Consider the following 18,693-nt stretch of genomic DNA (forward strand, 5'->3'; position numbering starts at 1 on the left):
TCATATGGCCGTATAGTTGTATTTAATCCTTCACATTTGACACTCAAACTTGTTATCAACCTGCATTCGGTTTCCAAGCGGAGTCAAGAATGTCAAAGCCTTCCCTCTCTGTCTCGAGTGAGACCCGCCTCAGTACCTTCTAAATACTCACGCCAGTCGTCATCATCAATTCAGCGTTGAACACAGGCACGCGCATTCCAAAATCACAGGATAAAAGTCCCCACCTGCTTTTCAGTCTTTTTTTTATATCAGATATCCCACACAGCAATGTCATTATTAGCAAATAAAGGTTTACGTAGGCCTAGGCCTACCTACATGTAGCTGCCTGATCACCGACAATGATGATACAGCCTATACAGAGGAGGTGAGAGACACTGCCAGGACAAAACCCTCTCCCTCAACATAATCTTGGCAAAGGAGATGATCGTGGACTACAGGAAAAGGAGGGCTGAGCACTTCCCCATTCTCATCGACGGGGCTGTAGTGGAGCAGGTTGAGAGCTTCAAGTTCCTTGGTGTCCACATCACCAACAAACTATCATGGTCCAAACACAGCAAGTCGTGAAGAGGGCACAACACCTATTCCCCCTCAGGAGACTGAAAAAGATTTGGCATGAGTCCCTAGATCCTCAAGAAGTTCTACAGCTGCACCATCGAGAGCATCCTGACTGGTTGCACCACTGCCTGGAATAGCAACTGCTCAGCCTTCGGTCGCAAGGCACTACTGAGGGTAGTGCGTACGGCCCAGTACATCACTGGGGCCAAGCTTCCTGCCAACCAGGGGCTCTGTACCATAGAGTCACTTCACCCCTACCTACATGTACATATTACCTCGACTAACCTGTACCCCTGCACAATGACTCGGTACCGGTACCCCCTGTATATAGCCTTATTGTTATTTTATTGTTGCTCAAATTTTTTACTTTAGTTTATTTTGTAAATATTTTTCTTAACTATATTTTCTTAAAACTGCATTGTTGGTTAAGGTCTTGTAAGTAAGCATTTCACGGTAAGGCGTAATCAGCAGTTGTAATCAGCACGTGACAAATAAAATTCTTTGCCGAAGCCAGTAATTTCCTCATTCGGCCAGTAGTTTCACCTGGTACTGGTCCGGTGTGCCACTGGCAAATTTACTTGAATGTCAAGCCCTGGAAATCATTTTTTTTTTTCTTAGAAAAACAACACAAGTGGATGTTCTAAATCCACAACAATGCTTAAACCACATCAGGAGACCACTTGAGGTATGGGAAAAATCGAAGAAACATTTATTCTTGGGTGTAGTTACCCTTTAATTTAATGCAAGCGCACAGCAGGAAGAGACCTTTTTGGTGAGAAATGTTTCTGTAGACTCATGAAGCAGAGTTTTCAAAACAAATAGACACTGGATTGATGCAAATAATCATGATATCAAGTTCCCCATCACCTTCTTACCTTCCTTCGCTACCGCCGCCGCCAGAGAGCTCTCCATGTGATTGGCCAGGAGGGCGGTGGGGGCGTTGGCTGTCCCATCAGCCACCACCATGGAGACCAGGTGTCCTGCCGTGCCCACGGGGTCAAGGGTCATGGCTGCCTGGGAGAAGAGCTTGTCCCCTGTACAGGTGGTGACCCGCAGGAGAACACCTGGGGATACCTCCAACGCTGACAGGTCTGTGCTCGCTGCCCCACAACAGATGGACATGTCATGTATATTTATTATGATCAACTTTGAATCGATTTTCAATTTAGAACAAAAAAACACAAGAAACGAAATGTCTGTATATAAGCCCACCAACATGATCAAACATTATTGGCCTTCAACAGATACATTACTATCGGTAACACTTCAACCCCGGTCTAAGACTGTAGGGGCTAGGGGGTCAATTTGTAATTGCTGTGTATGGTTCCTACCAGCGTTCCTGTCGATGAAGTCCTTAAGGGGTCCGTGGCGGGGCCTGAAGACCAGCTCCCACTGGCTCCACTGACCCAGCTCATCCAGTAGAGGGCAGGAGAGGAGACAGGACAAGGCCTGGGTCTGAGATACCTCCCCTAGGATACCCACCATCTGCTGGGCCTCACCTACACTACTGCTACTGCTGGGGGGGAGAGAAGGGGTAGAGTAATAGAGCATGGAAGGAGTGAGAGAAAAAGAAAGAGTGAACAGGGGTTTAAGATAAGTGAAAAGGAGATTGACATTTGATCAGTCCAATTAAAGGCCGACTTTACAACCAATCTGCCCCAACTTTCCACTGTACTGTACTGTAGGAGAGGTGTTAAGTCCCAAATGGTACCCTATTCCCTACATAGTGGAGGGATAGTGCACTATATAGGGAATAGAGTGCAATTTGGGACACATCATCTTACCTGGTGTCTCTGGGGAGCAGGGCTGCCTCGTAGAGGACATGGCTAAGCCCTACTCCCAGACTGAGGTCTCTCTGGCGCTGCACCAGTCCCACCAAGGTCCTAAGAGGTCCCAGCCCCAAGTGTCGACTGTCCCTCACCCCGTAGTGGGCTCTCAGACACCACTCGATGTGGGACAGCTAGGAGAAAGACACCCACAGAGATAGAGAGATCAATAAACATGATCAGTACAGACATTTAGAAGTTTTTTTATTTATGTACTTTTTTTTATCATAGAAATCAATAGGAGTGTGTGTGTGTGTTTGTGCGAGTGTGACCACGCATCTCACTCACCCCGTCTGGTTCGTTGGCTGATTTAGTGCCACACTGTCTGATAAACTCAAACACGTCTTGTCTGTTGGGTCTGAAGCCACATCCCTGGCCCTGCCAGTCCTGACCACCACCATCACTACTGCTGCCCACGACCACAGCGCCACCTACTGTCTCCTGCAGGACCTTCACACAGACAAGAGGAGAGGATGGATTCATCAATACAGCATGAGAGGTATCAGGCATTGTCTGAAATCACACCCTATTCCCTATTTAGTGCACTATTGTTGACCAGAGCACAGGCAAAAGTAGTGCACTATATAGGGAGCTATTTGGGACACACGACTGCACTCTATAATGATTCCTCTCCTCGCCTCTTTTTCCTCATGACCACTGAAGGAAGAGGGGTGACGGGAGAGGAGAGGAACAGGAGAGTGATTGAACAGACAAAGATTAGAAGAGAAGTAGTTTATGTTACCTGAGCCTGTTTGACTAGGAACTCCAGGAAGGAGCCCTGCTCCAGAGAGGTGAACTCTGTGACCTGGAAGTGCTTGGCTAACTTCCTCTCCAGAGACGCCACATGGGCCAGGGTGAATGGAAAGCTGTGATTGGACAGGCTCTCCTTCAGGACCTGCTTGACTGCGGCTGTGACACACATGCACGCACATGTAAGCACAAAGGTCATTGTTGTACATTCACGGTCATATATGATACGATAGGATTCTTTAACAATTTCAAGATCCAGATTCCCAACCTACACTTAATCTTATCATTGATACGAAGTGAGACACTGATAATGAGTGATGTTAGCAGCTACCTTCGCTGGGTGGTGTAGCCTGTGTTTTCTCCTCAGCTCTCCTCTCCTGAGTGTGTCTGGCTGGCTTCTCTTTGGGCACCAGGTCCTGAGGGGCAGCCAGCGACCCCCCACAGATAGCCAGTTGGAACAAGGCCCTGGCCAGACGGTCAGCTGACACACGCAGCATGAAGTCCTGCACCGACTGGACAGGAAATGACAGCACACTCCGTCAGTCACATTACGGCATTAGAGAAAACCATAACCTCTGAGACACAAGACATCATCCTAAATAGGACAGTGTGGGCAGATTTGTTTGTCAAATAAAAAAAATGTGGGCCAGAAAAAAAGGGCAGTTATTTCCAAATATATAGGTCCACCATAATTCATACCTACTTTCAGGATTTAGACGTTCAAGTGTAGTCCAGTTGTTTTTTTAAAATCCAAATGAATCATTTCCACAAGACAACAAACATAAAACAGGACTGTTGCCCATCCCGGGCCTAGATAGTGCCAAAAGAACTCAGCCTACAAGTGTCTGGCTCCACTGTCACAAAAACTCCAGACATATTCAACCCAGCATCAGGCTGAAACAGCCACAGCTGAAGCAGACTAGCCAGCCAGCGTTTTGTTCACTAACAACTTTTTCCTATGGCTTTGTTTAGGATTAGCCAATTAGCAAGTATTACTTACGGTGACATTTCCTTAATAAGCAGAGAAGAGACAGTTGTTCACACACTCATTTGACTGTGATCCACCTCTCTCTTACTCTCCCCCTCTTGCTCATGGACCGAAGCAGGGGCTTAGTGGAATTATCACCCAGTCTCAAATTAAAACCAGGGCATGGTGTGACATGTCATGGGGGATAACCAGCTAAATCCCAAAGTTTTACACAAAGTCCCCTAGTAGAGAAAGAGGGATCAGAGCAGCCTTCTGAGGGGTAACAGAGAGAAGGTTAATGAGGTTTCTGCTAGATTTAGGTCAGAGGGAGGGGGGATTCTAGGGTCAGAGTTTGACCTTTAGAAATCTACACATTTGTAACCGTTGGAGCCAGTTCCTATATTTCTTTGGTTATGCAAATATTTGTTTATTAGGTCATATTGCGCCATTTAGAAAAACTTAAAACCAGTTGCAAGATTTGAGACGCACATGTCTTACCTTGATCTTTTTAGTTTAAATGGAATATAGGATCCTTTGTTTACCTTGTACTTACCATTTTGGATTGTACAAATAAAACATTACGTTCTATTCATCAAGCCATTGGATTCTTGGGGCATACAGTGCATTCAAAAAGTATTCAGACCCTTTGACTTTTTCCACATTTTCTTACGTTACAGCATTACTCTAAAATTGTTACAGCCTTACTCTAAATTCTCAATCTACACACACAATTCCCCATAATGACAAAGCAAAAACTGGTTTTTCGAAATGTTTGCAAATATCACATTTACATAAGTATTTAGACCCTTTACTTAGTACTTTGTTGAAGCACCTTTGGCAGAGATTACAGCCTTGAATCTTCTTGGGTATGACACTACAAGCTTGGTACACCTGTGTTTGGGGAGTTTCTCCCATTCTTCTCTGCAGATCCTCTCAACCTCTGTCAGGTTAATTTCAGGTCTCTCCAGAGATGTTCGATCGGGTTCAAGTCCAGGCTCTGGCTGGGCTACTCAAAGACATTCAAGAAGCCACTCCAGCGTTGTCTTGTCTGTGTGCTTAGGGTTGTTGTCCTGTTGGAAGGTGAACCGTCACTGAGGTCTGAGGTCCTGAGCTCTCTGGAGCAGGTTTTCAATCAGGTTTTCAATCAATGATCTCGCTGTACTTTGCTCTGTTCATCTTGCCGCATCTTGCCGCTGAAACACATCCTGACAGCATGATGCTGCCACCACCATGCTTCACCGTAGGGATGGTGCCAGGTTTCCTCCACACATGACGCTTGGCATTCAGGCCAAAGAGTCCAATCTTGGTTTCATCAGACCAGAGAATCTTGTTTCTCATGGTCTGAGAGTCCTTTAGGTGCCTTTCGGCAAACTCCAAGAGGGCTGTCATGTGCCTTTTACTGAGGAGTGGCTTCCGTCTGGCTACTCTACCATAAAGGCATGATTGGTGGAGTGCTGCAGAGATAGTTGTCCGTCTGGAAGGTTCTCCCATCTCCACAGAGAAACTCTAAACACTGTCAGAGTGACCATCGGGTTCTTGGTCACCTCGCTGACCAAGGTCCTTCTCCCCCGATTGCTCAGTTTGGCCAGGGGGCCAGCTCTTGGAAGAGTCTTGGTGGTTCCAAACGTCTTCCATTTAAGAATGATGGAGGCCACTGTGTTCTTGGGGACCTTCAATACTGCAGAAATGTTTTGCTACACTTCCCCAGATCTGTGCCTTGACACAATCCTGTCTTGGAGCTCTATGAACAATTCCTTCAACCTCATGGCTTGGTTTTTGCTCTGACATGCACTGTCAACTGTGGGACCTTATAGACAGGTGTGTGCCTTTCCAAATCATGTCCAATCATTTGAATTTACCACAGGTGGACTACAATCAAGTTGTAGAAACATTTCAAGGATGATCAATGGAAACAGGATGTACCTTAGCTCAATTTCGAGTCCCTTAGCAAAGGGTCTGAATACTTATGTAACTAAGGTATCCGTTTTTTTATTTTGAATTAATTTACCTGTTTTCACTTTGTCATTATGGGCTATTGTAAGTAGATTGATGAGAAAAATGTTTTATTTAATACATTTTAGAATAAGCCTGTAACGTAACAAAATGTGGGAAAAGTCAAGGGGTCTGAATACTTTCTGAACGCACTATATGAGCAAGAACTGTTGAAAGCACATGACCTACCAAGTGTCAGCAAAAGAAGAAAAACCACAAGCCGACTGAGGAGGAGGCTCCTACAGAAGTCAGTGAAAAGGCATTAGTGGCATACGCAATTGCCATTTAATGGAGTTCTACACTTTATATAGATTTATCAAGCCACTTGGATCGAAGCAGCGCTGCCGACGAAAAATACCATGAGTTGCGTCCCAAGTGGCACAGCGGTCAAAGGCACTGCATCGCAGTGTTGCGGCGTCACTACAGCCTTGGGTTCGATTCCAGGATGTCATTACCGGCTGTGACTGGGAGTCCCATAGGGTGGTGCACAATTTTGCCCAGTGTAGTCCGGGTTAGGGGAGGGTTTGGCCAGGGGGGAGGGGGGGGTTTACTTGGCTCATTGCGCTCTAGCGACTCCATGTTGTGGGCCGGGCGCCTGTAGGCTGACTTCGGTCATCAGTTGAACGGTGTTTCTTCTGACACATTGGTGCAGCTGGCTTCTGGGTTAAGCGGGCGGGTGTTAAGAAGCGCGTTTTGGCGGGTCATGTTTCAGAGGATGCATGACTCGACCTTTGCCTCTCCCGAGCCCGTTGGGGAGTTGCAGCGATGAGACAATATGTTTTTTTTTAAACTTCTCTAGGGCCAGTGGGACGATTTCGTCCCACGTAACAGCCAGTGGAATCCCGTGGCGCGTTATTCAAATACCTTAGAAATGCTATTACTTCAATTTCTCAAACATATGACTATTTTACACCATTTTAAAGATAAGACTCTCGTTAATCTAACCACACTGTCCGATTTCAAAAAGGCTTTACAACGAAAGCAAAACATTAGATTATGTCAGCAGAGTACCCAGCCAGAAATAATCAGACACCCATTTTTCAAGCTAGCATATAATGTCACATAAACCCAAACCACAGCTAAATGCAGCACTAACCTTTGATGATCTTCATCAGATGACAATCTTAGGACATTATGTTATACAATACATGCATGTTTTGTTCAATCAAGTTCATATTTATATCAAAAAACAGCTTTTTACATTAGCATGTGACGTTCAGAACTAGCATACTTCCGGTGAATTTACTAAATTACTGACGATAAACGTTCACAAAAAACATAACAATTATTTTAAGAATTATAGATACAGAACTCCTTTATGCAATCGCTATGTCCGATTTTAAAATAGCTTTTCGGTGAAAGCACATTTTGCAATATTCTAAGTAGATAGCCCGGCATCACAGGGCTAGCTATTTAGACACCCACCAAGTTTAGCCCTCACCAAAGTCAGATTTACTATAAGAAAAATGTTATTACCTTTGCTGTTATTCGTCAGAATCCACTCCCAGGACTTCTACTTCAATAACAAATGTTGCTTTGGTTCAAAATAATCCATAGTTATATCCAAATAGCGGCGTTTTGTTTGTGCGTTCAAGACACTATCCGAAAGGGTAAAGAAGGGTGACGCGCACGACGCGTTTCGTGACCAAAAAATTCTAAATATTCCATTACCGTACTTCGAAGCATGTCAACCGCTGTTTAAAATCAATTTTTATGCAATTTTTCTCGTAAAAAAGCGATAATATTCCGACCGGGAATCTGTGTTTTAGTACAAAGAGAGAGAAAATAAAAACATGGGGTCGCCTCGTGCACGCGCCTCAGTCTCATAGTACTCTGACAGACCACTATCCAAACGCGCTAATGTTTTTCAGCCAGGGGCTGCCTCGACATCATTCAGCTTTTTCCCGGTTTCTGAGAGCCTATGGGAGCCGTAGGAAGTGTCACGTTTTAGCAAAGATCCTAAGTTTTCAATAAAAAGAGTCAAGAATGGTCAGACAGGCCACTTCCTGTACAGAATCTTCTCAGGTTTTTGCCTGCCATATGAGTTCTGTTATACTCACAGACACCATTCAAACAGTTTTAGAAACTTTAGGGTGTTTTCTATCCAAAGCCAATAATTATATGCATATTCTGGGCAGTAGTAATAACCAGATTAAATCGGGTACGTTTTTTATCCGGCCGTGTAAATACTGCCCCCTAGCCCTAACAGGTTAAGACAGTGAGTACAATACCGGTATAATGTGTAAGCTAAGCCGGTCTTTTGTGATTGTTGGTTTGGAAATGTTTGACACGTCTGTTTTGTAAACAAATGTCGCATGCTCTTCAGCTTTGAATAGGTTCATTAGGCATTATTGGAAATGCACTGTTGATATTTAAGTTGTCCAAGTTGATTGGCTCCCGACGATGGAAGCTCAGAACGTTAATTAAGAAAAATAATGCTATTCAAGCATTGATGGATGGTGGCGAAAATGATGAAGTTGTCAGCAGTAATGTTGAGGTGTTCAATGGCTGACTTTATGGAACTGCATGTGGCTGTGCATAAAACGTTGCCTGAAGAGGAGGGTCTGATCATGCCGATTGGTGTTAACCAAAACTATTGCTTTTCAAGGAATTTCTAGATCAAGTGAAAGGTGATTCCCACCTGCAAAGTGTCATTGGTCCAGATGACAGTATCTCTGTTGGATCAGAAAGTGCATCCAAGTCTAAAAATGACCATTGATCAACACGACAGTGTATCTGCTGTATCAAAAGAAGTCCCGTGCATCCAGAACAAGGTCAAGTGCATCCAGTGCTAGAATGAAAGTGCAGGCTGAGCACGCTGCTTTGAAAGCTAAAGCTGCCGTTTTGGAAAATAAACATGGAAGAAACCCAAATAAAGGCAAACATGGAATTCTTTTGAAAAGGAAGCTGAGCTGGCTGCAACAGCTGCCAAAATGCAAGTTTTAGAGGAATGTGAAAAATCCTCTGTTGCTCAAGCAATGAAAAGACCAGTGGATAACTGTAAGACACTGTCCCAAAGCTGAACACAAAGCCTATGAGGCATTTCGGAGACTGTATGCACAAAACTCCTCCAACATCACAAGAAATGAGTTGCAAAAGAAACTGGACCGAATTTGACCACAACGCCTCTGAGGCATTCATGCAAATGATGACACGAAACCCTGCACGAACATTACCTACTCCTACTGTGTACAGGATCGCAACATGGAGACCAAGCCATGGTGCACCAAGGCTGCATTCTGCAAGAAACATTATACAAGCACAGCAGCCACAGCAAATGTTAGTAAAAGTGAGTGTTTAAAATAGTGAACCCCAAAGCCATGGTCATCTACAGGGTTTGTAGGCTTTGCTTCCCGCCCAGCTCTAACCCACCTGATTAAACCAATGACCCAACCAAAGACCATCCAACCAACCATCCATAAGTTTTGTATCGCTGTCTTAGGTTAATAAATTAATTAAGCAATCAATCAATCAATCAACCAACCAATCACCTTGGTCATCTTGGGGTTGAAGACCCCGGATGCATTGGTGAAGACCTCGAGCACGGCATCGGCTGCAGTCATGGTAACGTATTTCTTCCTCAGCTCGGCACTCCCGACAGAGGAGAAGAGGACGGGACCCTGTGCTCCCTCCATCACGACCCTCTTCATCTTCCTCATCCTCTCCCCCACCTCCTCCTCCAACTCCCTCTGGATGGCCTCCCGGGCACGCTCCATACACACATGCTCTGAGCACACCGCCTTCTGTAAGGTCTGGGGGGAGAGGGGGGAGACATGAATGAGATATAATAATAACAATAATTATGTTATTTACGTTACTTCAAATAAGAGATTCATAACCTCTGACCATATTCCAACACTTGAAACTGATACCTCCGCGAAGCTCGAAACTTACGGCTATGGGCAGACCCACGCTGTGTATACGAATGCCCAGTTCGTAGGGAGAGTCACAGCTATACTGGTCAGACAGGTGCTTCATAAACTCAGCCAGGTCCACCTTGGGCTTATTCTGTTTCCTCCTGAACACACGCAGACTCTGGAAGGAGGAGACAGGAAAACGATTGTTCAATCAATATATATATATATATATATATATATATCTTATATATATATATATATATATATATATATATATCTTTTTTTTAACCTTTATTTAAAAACAGGGAGTCACCTCAGGGTCTCTTTCACAAGGGAGCCCTGCAATTACAATTCATATGCAAAATCAGATAGTACTAAAATACAGCACAACAAACAATCAAGAAAAAACAGCCACATATCTACTACCAAAGCCCTTACCCTCACTGTCACTTTGCCTGAATCTTGCTTAACCTCTCTGGGGTAGGGGGCAGTATTTTGACATCCGGATGAAAAGCGTGCCCAAAGTAAACTGCCTGTTACTCAGGCCCAGAAGCTAGGATATGCATATAATTGGTAGATGTAGATAGAAAACACTCTAAAGGTTCTAAAACGGTTATAATTATGTCTGTGAGTATAACAGAACTGATATGGCAGGCGAAACCCAGAGGACAAACCATCCCCCCCCAAAAAAGCTTACCACTATTTTCAATGGCTAGTACTATAATTATAAGCCCAAGTCCTCCCAAATTGCAGTTCATAGGGCTTCCACTAGATGTCAACAGTCTTTAGAAAGAGTTTCAGGCTGGTTTTTGGAAAAATGACCCAGAAATTGTAGTTTTTCTAGGTGGCTCCCATTCTGGCTGTAGTGTTTCCAAGCGCGTGGAGGAAAGCGCGTTCTTTCTTATTTATCTCCGGTAATGAACATACTATTCTCCGTCTTAAATTGTATAGTTTATTTGCGTATTAGGATACCTAAGGTTTGATTATAAATGTTGTTTGACTTGTTTGGAAAAGTTTATTAGTAACGTTTGGGATTCATTTTGTATGCATTTTGATGGATGGAAACTGAGTTGATTATTAAGAAGGACATTATCGAACAAAAGGACCATTTGTGATGTAACTGGGACCTTTTGGAGTGCCAACTGAAGAAGATCAAAGGTAAGGCATTTTCTATTCGCTATTTCTGACTTGTGTCACACCTGCCTGGTTGAAATATGATTTTCATGTGTTTGTATGCGGAGTGCTGTCCTCAGATAATCGCATGTTTTGCTTTCGCCGTAAAGCCTTTTTGAAATCTGACACGGCGGCTGGATTAACAAGAAGTTAAGCTTTATTTTGATGTATAACACATATTTTCAAGAATGTTATATATTTTAATATAGTATTTTTTTATTTCGCGCTCTGCAATTTCACTGGATGTTGGCCAGGTGGGACACTACCGTCCCACATACCCGTAAGAAGTTAAAGGACCATGAAAAAGACCGTCACCCGCACTGGGTGTTCCGAGTAAAGGACAATTATACCAGGTCCCCAGTTAGAGAAACAATGACAAAGTAAAATAGTCATGTGCCTCTATCTGGTGAATGTCTCTCTCACCCTCAGTATGTCCACAGTCTCTGTGTTCAATGTCTCTCTAACCCTCAGTATGTCCACAGTCTCTATCTGGTGAATGTCTCTCTAACCCTCAGTATGTCCACAGTATCTATATGTTCAATGTCTCTCTCACCCTCAGTATGTCCACAGTATCTATGTGTTCAATGTCTCTCTCACCCTCAGTATGTCCACAGTCTCTATCTGGTGAATGTCCTCGTCCTTGGTGTTGCTGTCTATCTTGAACATGCGATGGATGAGAGGCAGTTTACACAGCGGCCCCAGGTTCAGCTCCTCAAAACGCTTCTTGTTCTTCAGACCAGCCAGGTTCTGACCCAACTCATACAGGGTACACATCGCAGTGACAGCCTCTGCAGACTGAGAGAGATAAGGATACACAACAGTTAATGATCAGATTATTCCGTTTAAAAACTGTATTAATGTACGTGCGTATGTGTGCAAACGGAACATGTTGATTTGACAGTGCGTTGCAGGGGCTTCTGGTATATGTGTGTGTGTACAGTCGTGGCCAAAGATTTTGAGAATGACACAAATATACATTTTCACAATGTCTGCTGCCTCAGTTTGTATGATGTCAATTTGCATATACTCCAGAATGTTATAAAGAGCGATCAGATGAATTGCAATTAACGGCAAAGTCCCTCTTTGCCATGCAAATGATCTGAATCCCCCAAAAACATTTCCACTGCATTTCAGCCCTGCCACAAAAGGATCAGCTGACATAATGTCAGTGATTCTCTTGTTAACACATGTGTGAGTGTTGATGAGGACAAGGCTGGAGATCACTCTGTCATGCTGATTGAGTTCGAATAACAGACTGGAAGCTTCAAAAGGAGGGTGGTGCTTGGAATCATTGTTCTTCCTCTGTCAACCTGCAAGGAAACACGTGCCGTCATCATTGCTTTGCACAAAAAGGGCTTCACAGGCAAGGATATTGCTGCCAGTAAGAATGCACCTAAATCAACCATTTATCGGATCATCAAGAACTTCAAGGAGAGCGGTTCAATTGTTGTGAAAAAGGCTTCAGGGCGCCCAAGAAAGTCCAGCAAGCGCCAGGACCATCTCCTAAAGTTGATTCAGCTGCGGGATCGGGGCACCACCAGTACAGAGCTTGCTCGGGAATGGCAGCAGGCAGGTGTGAGTGCATCTGCACGCACAGTGAGGCGAAGACTTTTGGAGGATGGCCTGGTGTCAAGAAGGGCAGCAAAGAAGCCACTTCTCTCCAGGAAAAACATCAGGGACAAACTGATATTCTGCAAAAGGTACAGGGATTGGACTGCTGAGGCTGGGGTAAAGTCATTTTCTCTGATGAATCCCCTTTCCGATTGTTTGGGGCATCCGGAAAAAAGCTTGTCCGGAGAAGACATGGCGAGCACTACCATCAGTCCTGTGTCATGCCAACAGTAAAGCATCCTGAGACCATTCATGTGTGGGGTTGCTTCTCAGCCAAGGGAGTGGGCTCACTCACAATTTTGCCTAAGAACACAGCCATGAATAAAGAATGGTACCAACACATTCTCCGAGAGCAACTTCTCCCAACCATCCAGGAACAGTTTGGTGATGAACAATGCCTTTTCCAGCACGATGGAGCACCTTGCCATAAGGCAAAAGTGATAACTAAATGGCTCGGGGAACAAAACATCGATATTTTGGGTCCATGCCCAGGAAACTCCCGAGACCTTAATCCCATTGAGAACTTGTGGTCAATCCTCAAGAGGCGGGTGGACAAACAAAAACCCACAAATTCTGACAAACTCCAAGCATTGATTATGCAAGAATGGGCTGCCATCAGTCAGGATGTGGCCCAGAAGTTAATTGACAGCATGCCAGGGCGGATTGCTGAGGTCTTGAAAAAGAAGGGTCAACCCTGCAAATATTGACTCTTTGCATCAACTTCATGTAATTGTCAATAAAAGCCTTTGACACTTATGAAATGCTTGTAATTATACTTCACTATTCCATAGTAACATCTCACAAAAATATCTAAAGACACTGAAGCAGCAAACTTTGTGGAAATTAATGTGTCATTCTCAAAACTTTTGGCCACAACTGTATGTGTGTGTATGAGTATCCTGACCTCTATGAACATGTTGATCTCTCGAAGGGTGCGTTGCAGATCCTTCAGAGCTGGTATCTGCCAGTGGAGGTCTATCCTGCCTGCCTCCAGAGTGCGGACCTGCATCAGCCTGCACACCCTGGAGATCACCTGGGCACAGGACAGAACAGGACAGGAAGGAATATGTTAAAACCATCCCAGGAACACAACAAAAGTCAAGCTGGATAACGGCCCTCTGGGACCTAGGTTGAAAAGCAGAGAAAGAGGCTGGAGTGACAGCAGAAGATCCCAAAGTGTCCAGCAGATGGTGCCACTTGAAAATAAGTTGTACTGTTTTGTGTGTGTTGTAATTACAGGTAAATGGGGGGAGCGGGGAAAGATTGTCACCTTCTCTCTGGTGACAAGTTCTCCCTCGGCTGCGATGTCTCGTATGACGTCCTCCACCAGACTATTCACAGCCTCAGGATCCAGAGCCTTCTTCCTCTTCCTCCTCATCATCCCATCCTCCTCCTCCTCCTCTTCAGCCTGCGCCTCCACAGCTCGCACGTTAGCCCCATGCACTTCCCTGAGCTGGGCATGGTAGGCCTCTCTGAAGACAGGGGAGTTTCCTTCCCTCTGTCCCACAGCTAGCTGCCTCCGCTCTTGGGCTTTGGTCAGCCTCAGCTCCGCTTTCAGTGCTGGGAAGTCGGAGTCCGATGCGGAGGTACCAGGCTGGGGGATTTGGGGAGTGACGGGGGGCTGGGAGAGTAACAAGGACGAGGATGGAACTGGTGATGTTGTTTGTAGCAGGGGGGACCTTGTTTTAGAGCGCACACAGTCCTGCACGTATCCGTTGTTCAGGGGTGTGGAAGGAGCAGATTGTCCCTCACGCTCTGTCTTCTTTGGAGTGGCTGTGTGAGTGAGTGAGTGAGTGAGTGAGTGAGTGAGTGAGAGTGAGTGAGAGAGAGAGAGAGTTCATGGGTCAAATCAGAGTTAACAGGTCATTTCAACACATACAGTTCATCTTAAACCAGCCAGCATGGCAGCTGTTCAGTTACAACTTCTTAACATTATGAGTTATGATGTTCTCTCTACCTGCTGGTTTCTCTGCTCCTGTCTTTCCTTGGACTGCAAATGCGCAGAATGCTACAGGTTGTTTATCAGCGTTGTTGAACAGAGACTTGTACTGCTGGAGAGGAAGTGGCTTCCCAAAGCGCAGCAAGTAGCCGTTCTGTAGTTGGGCGATGGTTGTGGCGGCAGGGGGGTACACCTTTATCACCTACAGCACATCCAATCAAGCTTTATTTAAACGTGCATTCAAAACAATACACCAACCACTTTACAATACAAAAAGCAACATTCATAGGAACTAAAAGACAGATTTAAGAACAGTATATTTTTAACCCTTATTTATACCAGGCAATTCTAACAAGAATATTCCCTTTCCAGCAACGGCCTAGAAAGATTATATAATAAAACAGATACAACTTTAAAAAATAACATACTTCTTTAACTCTTTCTAGTAGCTCTTCCTGAGTCACCTCTTCATTCTCTTTCACTGTGCTGGAGAAAGAAAGGAGAGGGGAGGAGTGAGGGACAGCAGAAGGGGGAATAGAAGGACAGGTAGCCCCAAGGGAGGACCCAGAGCTTGGGGGAGGCCCATAGCGAGAGCCTGGAGCCGGTTGTAGGAGATCAGACACAGAGCCACAGCTGAAACCAAAGCTGATCGGGGCAGTAGACAGAGGTGGGGTTTTCAGTTGTACAGCTCTGGGTGAGGGGGTCCTCGATGGTGGGTCCTTCCCAGACCGAGGCCTGCAAGATATGTTAACCTGGTCTCCCCCTGCCTGTGCTGGAGCTCCGGCAGCTCCTCTATGGCTCCTGTGGAAGACCAGGTCCCTGTCCACATAGAGCTCCCCATCCAGAGAGGCCACCAGGCTAGATATGGAGCTGAAGCCCAGGGAGGACAGGGTTAGGTTGCGGTGGTACTTCTGGCTGTAGGCCACTGTCAGCTTCTTCAGGGGGATCCCCTCTGGGTGCTGCTCCACCAGGGACAGGATCTTCCTCTGGGCCTTCTCAGTCTCCGACATCGCTAACGCGCACACACACAAACAAACAAACACACGCCCATAAACGTGCACACACACACACAGGATAAAGGAAGTTAGGTCATTTTTTATGCAAACACAAGGAACATTTTAGATAATGCTTGTATGAGTCAGTCTGGGTGGAGTTTGCAGTGTAATAGCAGGTAATAACATAAGACCATTGGTAAAAGAGTGACGCAATCTCATGACTCAAAGACATTTTCAAACTGTTATCTAACACACAGTACCTGAGTTTAAAGGTCCAAACAAGAACCCAGAATATCCCATTCAATCAGTACGTCAACTAGCTAGACAAAAAGCATTCCAGCTTTAAACTTACTCGTAGTTATTAATAATCAGCCAAAATATTTAACTTGTAAAACATTTACAAACGTGATAAGCATAGAGGTAGGGAAACATCGGCATTTTGGCCCTTTTTCTACTTCCACAATGTCAGATGAACTCATACCATTTGTATGTCTCAGTGAGCAGTTTAAAGGAAGTTGCTAGCTAGCGTTTCTGTAATAACTAGAAGTCTACGTATATACAGGGCCTAAAATGAACACCCGCCACCTGCCAAACGTGGGTAGATTTGGCATTGGCGGGTAAGAATGTCTTATTCACCTGTCAGGTTGGCGTGTTGTAACACTCCGGGCTCTATAGTGTAAGCATTTAATCAAAATAGTTAAGTATGGGCACAAGTGCGAGTTGTGATCTATAACTAAATAAATGCTGCAGTATCTATTTTCAAAGTATTTCTGCCGTTTTGTTTCATATTTGTAAATGCACAAAGAAATCTGAATCCTAACATTATAGCTATCCCACCTCGCCCAGACTGCCTGTCTGGGGGGAGATGTCAGCACTGCTTTTAGAAACAATGGGCACAGGCATAAAAGTTGGTCTAATTTACTCGAAGGTCTACTAAAGTGAGACTTTGTCCTTGTGTTTCTTGGCTATTAAAATGGTTTTGTTCAAAAGCTAGGTTATTTTTCAATGTTTGAGTTTGCTCCCACTGCTAGCAAAAAGATACATCATTGGCCTATACTAGTGACATTCTCACAGGCATATGTGATGACTGAGTGGCCCGGTTACCAAGGTAACCTTAAAGGGGCAGCTAAACATTTTTGTCTCTGATATTTTTGTTAAAATACTCAGATCACAGAATATTAAAATAAACCGTACAAGTTAGCATTGGATCCCAAAACTACCTCCAACTCCCTTCATACTGGACACACAGAAGTTTGTCTGACCCTGGGGAAGTATCCCTTTAACAACAGCTATCCTCATTGACAAGTCAAACCTATAAGGAAAATGTCACCTTACCAAATGGTTGTTTTGATTGTCGATAGGTAGATATAATATACTTCAGTCTGAACTTTGCTGTGCTTGAATCAAAATGGTTCCCTGCACCTTTCTCTCATCCTTTAAACCTCCCCATCTGACAATCCACCAATCATAGCAGCTCACAGGAGAAAGGAAACAGAAAGTAAAGCAGTGATCAGCTGAGAACAGAGTCATTAGTGTCCGTCTCTCCTATTCCAGAAAAGAGAGACAGAAACCAGCCACCAGACTGTAGTGTAGCAACCCTCTGTGGGTGGTAAAATCATCTGGACTAGTTTCAAATGTTATTTTCAATACCTTGTTTTGCCTCTTTTTCAGTGTCTTTTTAAATTGTCAGGGACCATGTTGGCATACATAACTTGCATGCTGCACCAGATTTGCTATCAAGCTGATTAATATTCAGTCCCTAGGCAGATGTTAAACTGTAGCAACAGGAGACATCACAGTAAAACCCGTTGCTCCAATATCGTATCTGTGTAGTAATAACATTAATGATGTATATTGGCTAGATGTTGGAATGGGATTAGAGATGATGGTGACTAAGCAACAAGAGGAAAACAGAACAGAAAAACAGGAGAGTGAGGGATGACGTGAGTGAAGAGAGAGTGGGAGGAGGGAGGGAGGGATTGATCCAAGGCCTTGAGTTTCGGTTTCCTGGTCTGCTACAGCTGACCACATCTGAGCTGTTACCAGGGAAGTCATGTGTCCGTGCTTGCAGAAACCAGAGGCTTGTTTTTATGTGTGTGTGTGTGTATATGTGTGTTTTTCAGGCCTCTTCATATTCTATTCCATTTAACACAGAGAACCCTGACTATAGAATGGCCTTGTCCTATTTCAGCCTATATCCCCGTCCCCTAGGCCTAGCAGCTCCCACTATAAATGTGTAGGGTTCATACAGTTAAAAAGATTCAACAGCACTGAGCAAATTGCAGGTCTGCTGAGAGCAAACTTGAACATTGTGAAAATTCTGTGCAACTTCCAGCATGCGTTTTCTGTGCTGTACCCGCTTTAAGTTACAAGTAGTCTACTGTGGATTATGATAATGTAGACCTACCAGAGTGGCCTACCATCAAAAACAATGGAGAAAATGCATCCCATAACATGGAAATAGCTGTTCTATCATTCAGCCTCCAGTAGCAGCTGGTGCACCAACAAAAAAAAAAAACGTGTCAAGGGAAGCCAGTTTGGATTTGGCGTCACTCCAATCAAATCCCATTAGGAGCATACGTCATTGACAGAAAAAGTTAAATTGTTGCATCTCGTCGTGTTGTTGTCCTCCAGCGGCTAGCTAGTCAGCTAGCTAAAATTGTCCCTTTCCTAAATTAGCCATGGATGGAGATAGGAATTTGAACTTGTGGTTTTACTTAATTCTCCGTACTGACCAATGATTATAACGGCAATTCTGATCCAACCATTAATTCATACATTGTTGTGCCCATGGCCTGAGGATGGAAGTTCAATATGTTGTAGAGTTGTAATTCTAATTTGATATTCTAATTCATTTATTCTTGATTTAACAGGCAGTGTTGTTGTTTTTTAATTACCGGTCCCCTGGGGCCCTTTGGTAAATATGCAAAAGTTGTTTTCTTCACGTCTGCCTATAAAAAGGAAGAAATAAATGTTGGTAATGGTTGACAGTTACTCCAAATGGATTGTAGTTTCCCCCACCTCTAGT

At 44.4% G+C, this 18,693-nt stretch overlaps 1 protein-coding gene across 5 annotated transcripts in view; it reads right to left on the reverse strand.

Moving 5' to 3' along the window:
• Positions 1 to 18,693, reverse strand: part of wu:fj29h11 (uncharacterized) — a 67,471-nt gene that overhangs the window by 31,714 nt on the left and 17,064 nt on the right. For 2 of the 5 annotated variants that reach the window (XM_045710173.2, XM_045710174.2), the window contains 13 exons: positions 15,099 to 15,682; positions 14,689 to 14,872; positions 14,002 to 14,504; positions 13,636 to 13,764; positions 11,718 to 11,915; positions 9,985 to 10,125; positions 9,582 to 9,842; positions 3,463 to 3,643; positions 3,124 to 3,290; positions 2,670 to 2,831; positions 2,340 to 2,515; positions 1,887 to 2,071; positions 1,431 to 1,655 (listed from right to left, as the gene is read on the reverse strand). In XM_045710173.2, the coding sequence (XP_045566129.2) occupies positions 1,431 to 1,655; positions 1,887 to 2,071; positions 2,340 to 2,515; positions 2,670 to 2,831; positions 3,124 to 3,290; positions 3,463 to 3,643; positions 9,582 to 9,842; positions 9,985 to 10,125; positions 11,718 to 11,915; positions 13,636 to 13,764; positions 14,002 to 14,504; positions 14,689 to 14,872; positions 15,099 to 15,682 (3,096 nt within the window). Of the gene's footprint in view, positions 1 to 1,430; positions 1,656 to 1,886; positions 2,072 to 2,339; positions 2,516 to 2,669; positions 2,832 to 3,123; positions 3,291 to 3,462; positions 3,644 to 9,581; positions 9,843 to 9,984; positions 10,126 to 11,585; positions 11,631 to 11,717; positions 11,916 to 13,635; positions 13,765 to 14,001; positions 14,505 to 14,688; positions 14,873 to 15,098; positions 15,683 to 17,000; positions 17,164 to 18,693 lie in introns of those variants that run through there. The other 3 variants (XM_045710176.2, XM_045710175.2, XM_082970485.1) reach the window with 3 other exon arrangements.

The sequence above is a fragment of the Salmo salar genome, chromosome 28 (genome assembly GCF_965601325.2).
Source record: "Salmo salar chromosome 28, fSalSal1, whole genome shotgun sequence".
NCBI lineage: Eukaryota > Metazoa > Chordata > Actinopteri > Salmoniformes > Salmonidae > Salmo > Salmo salar.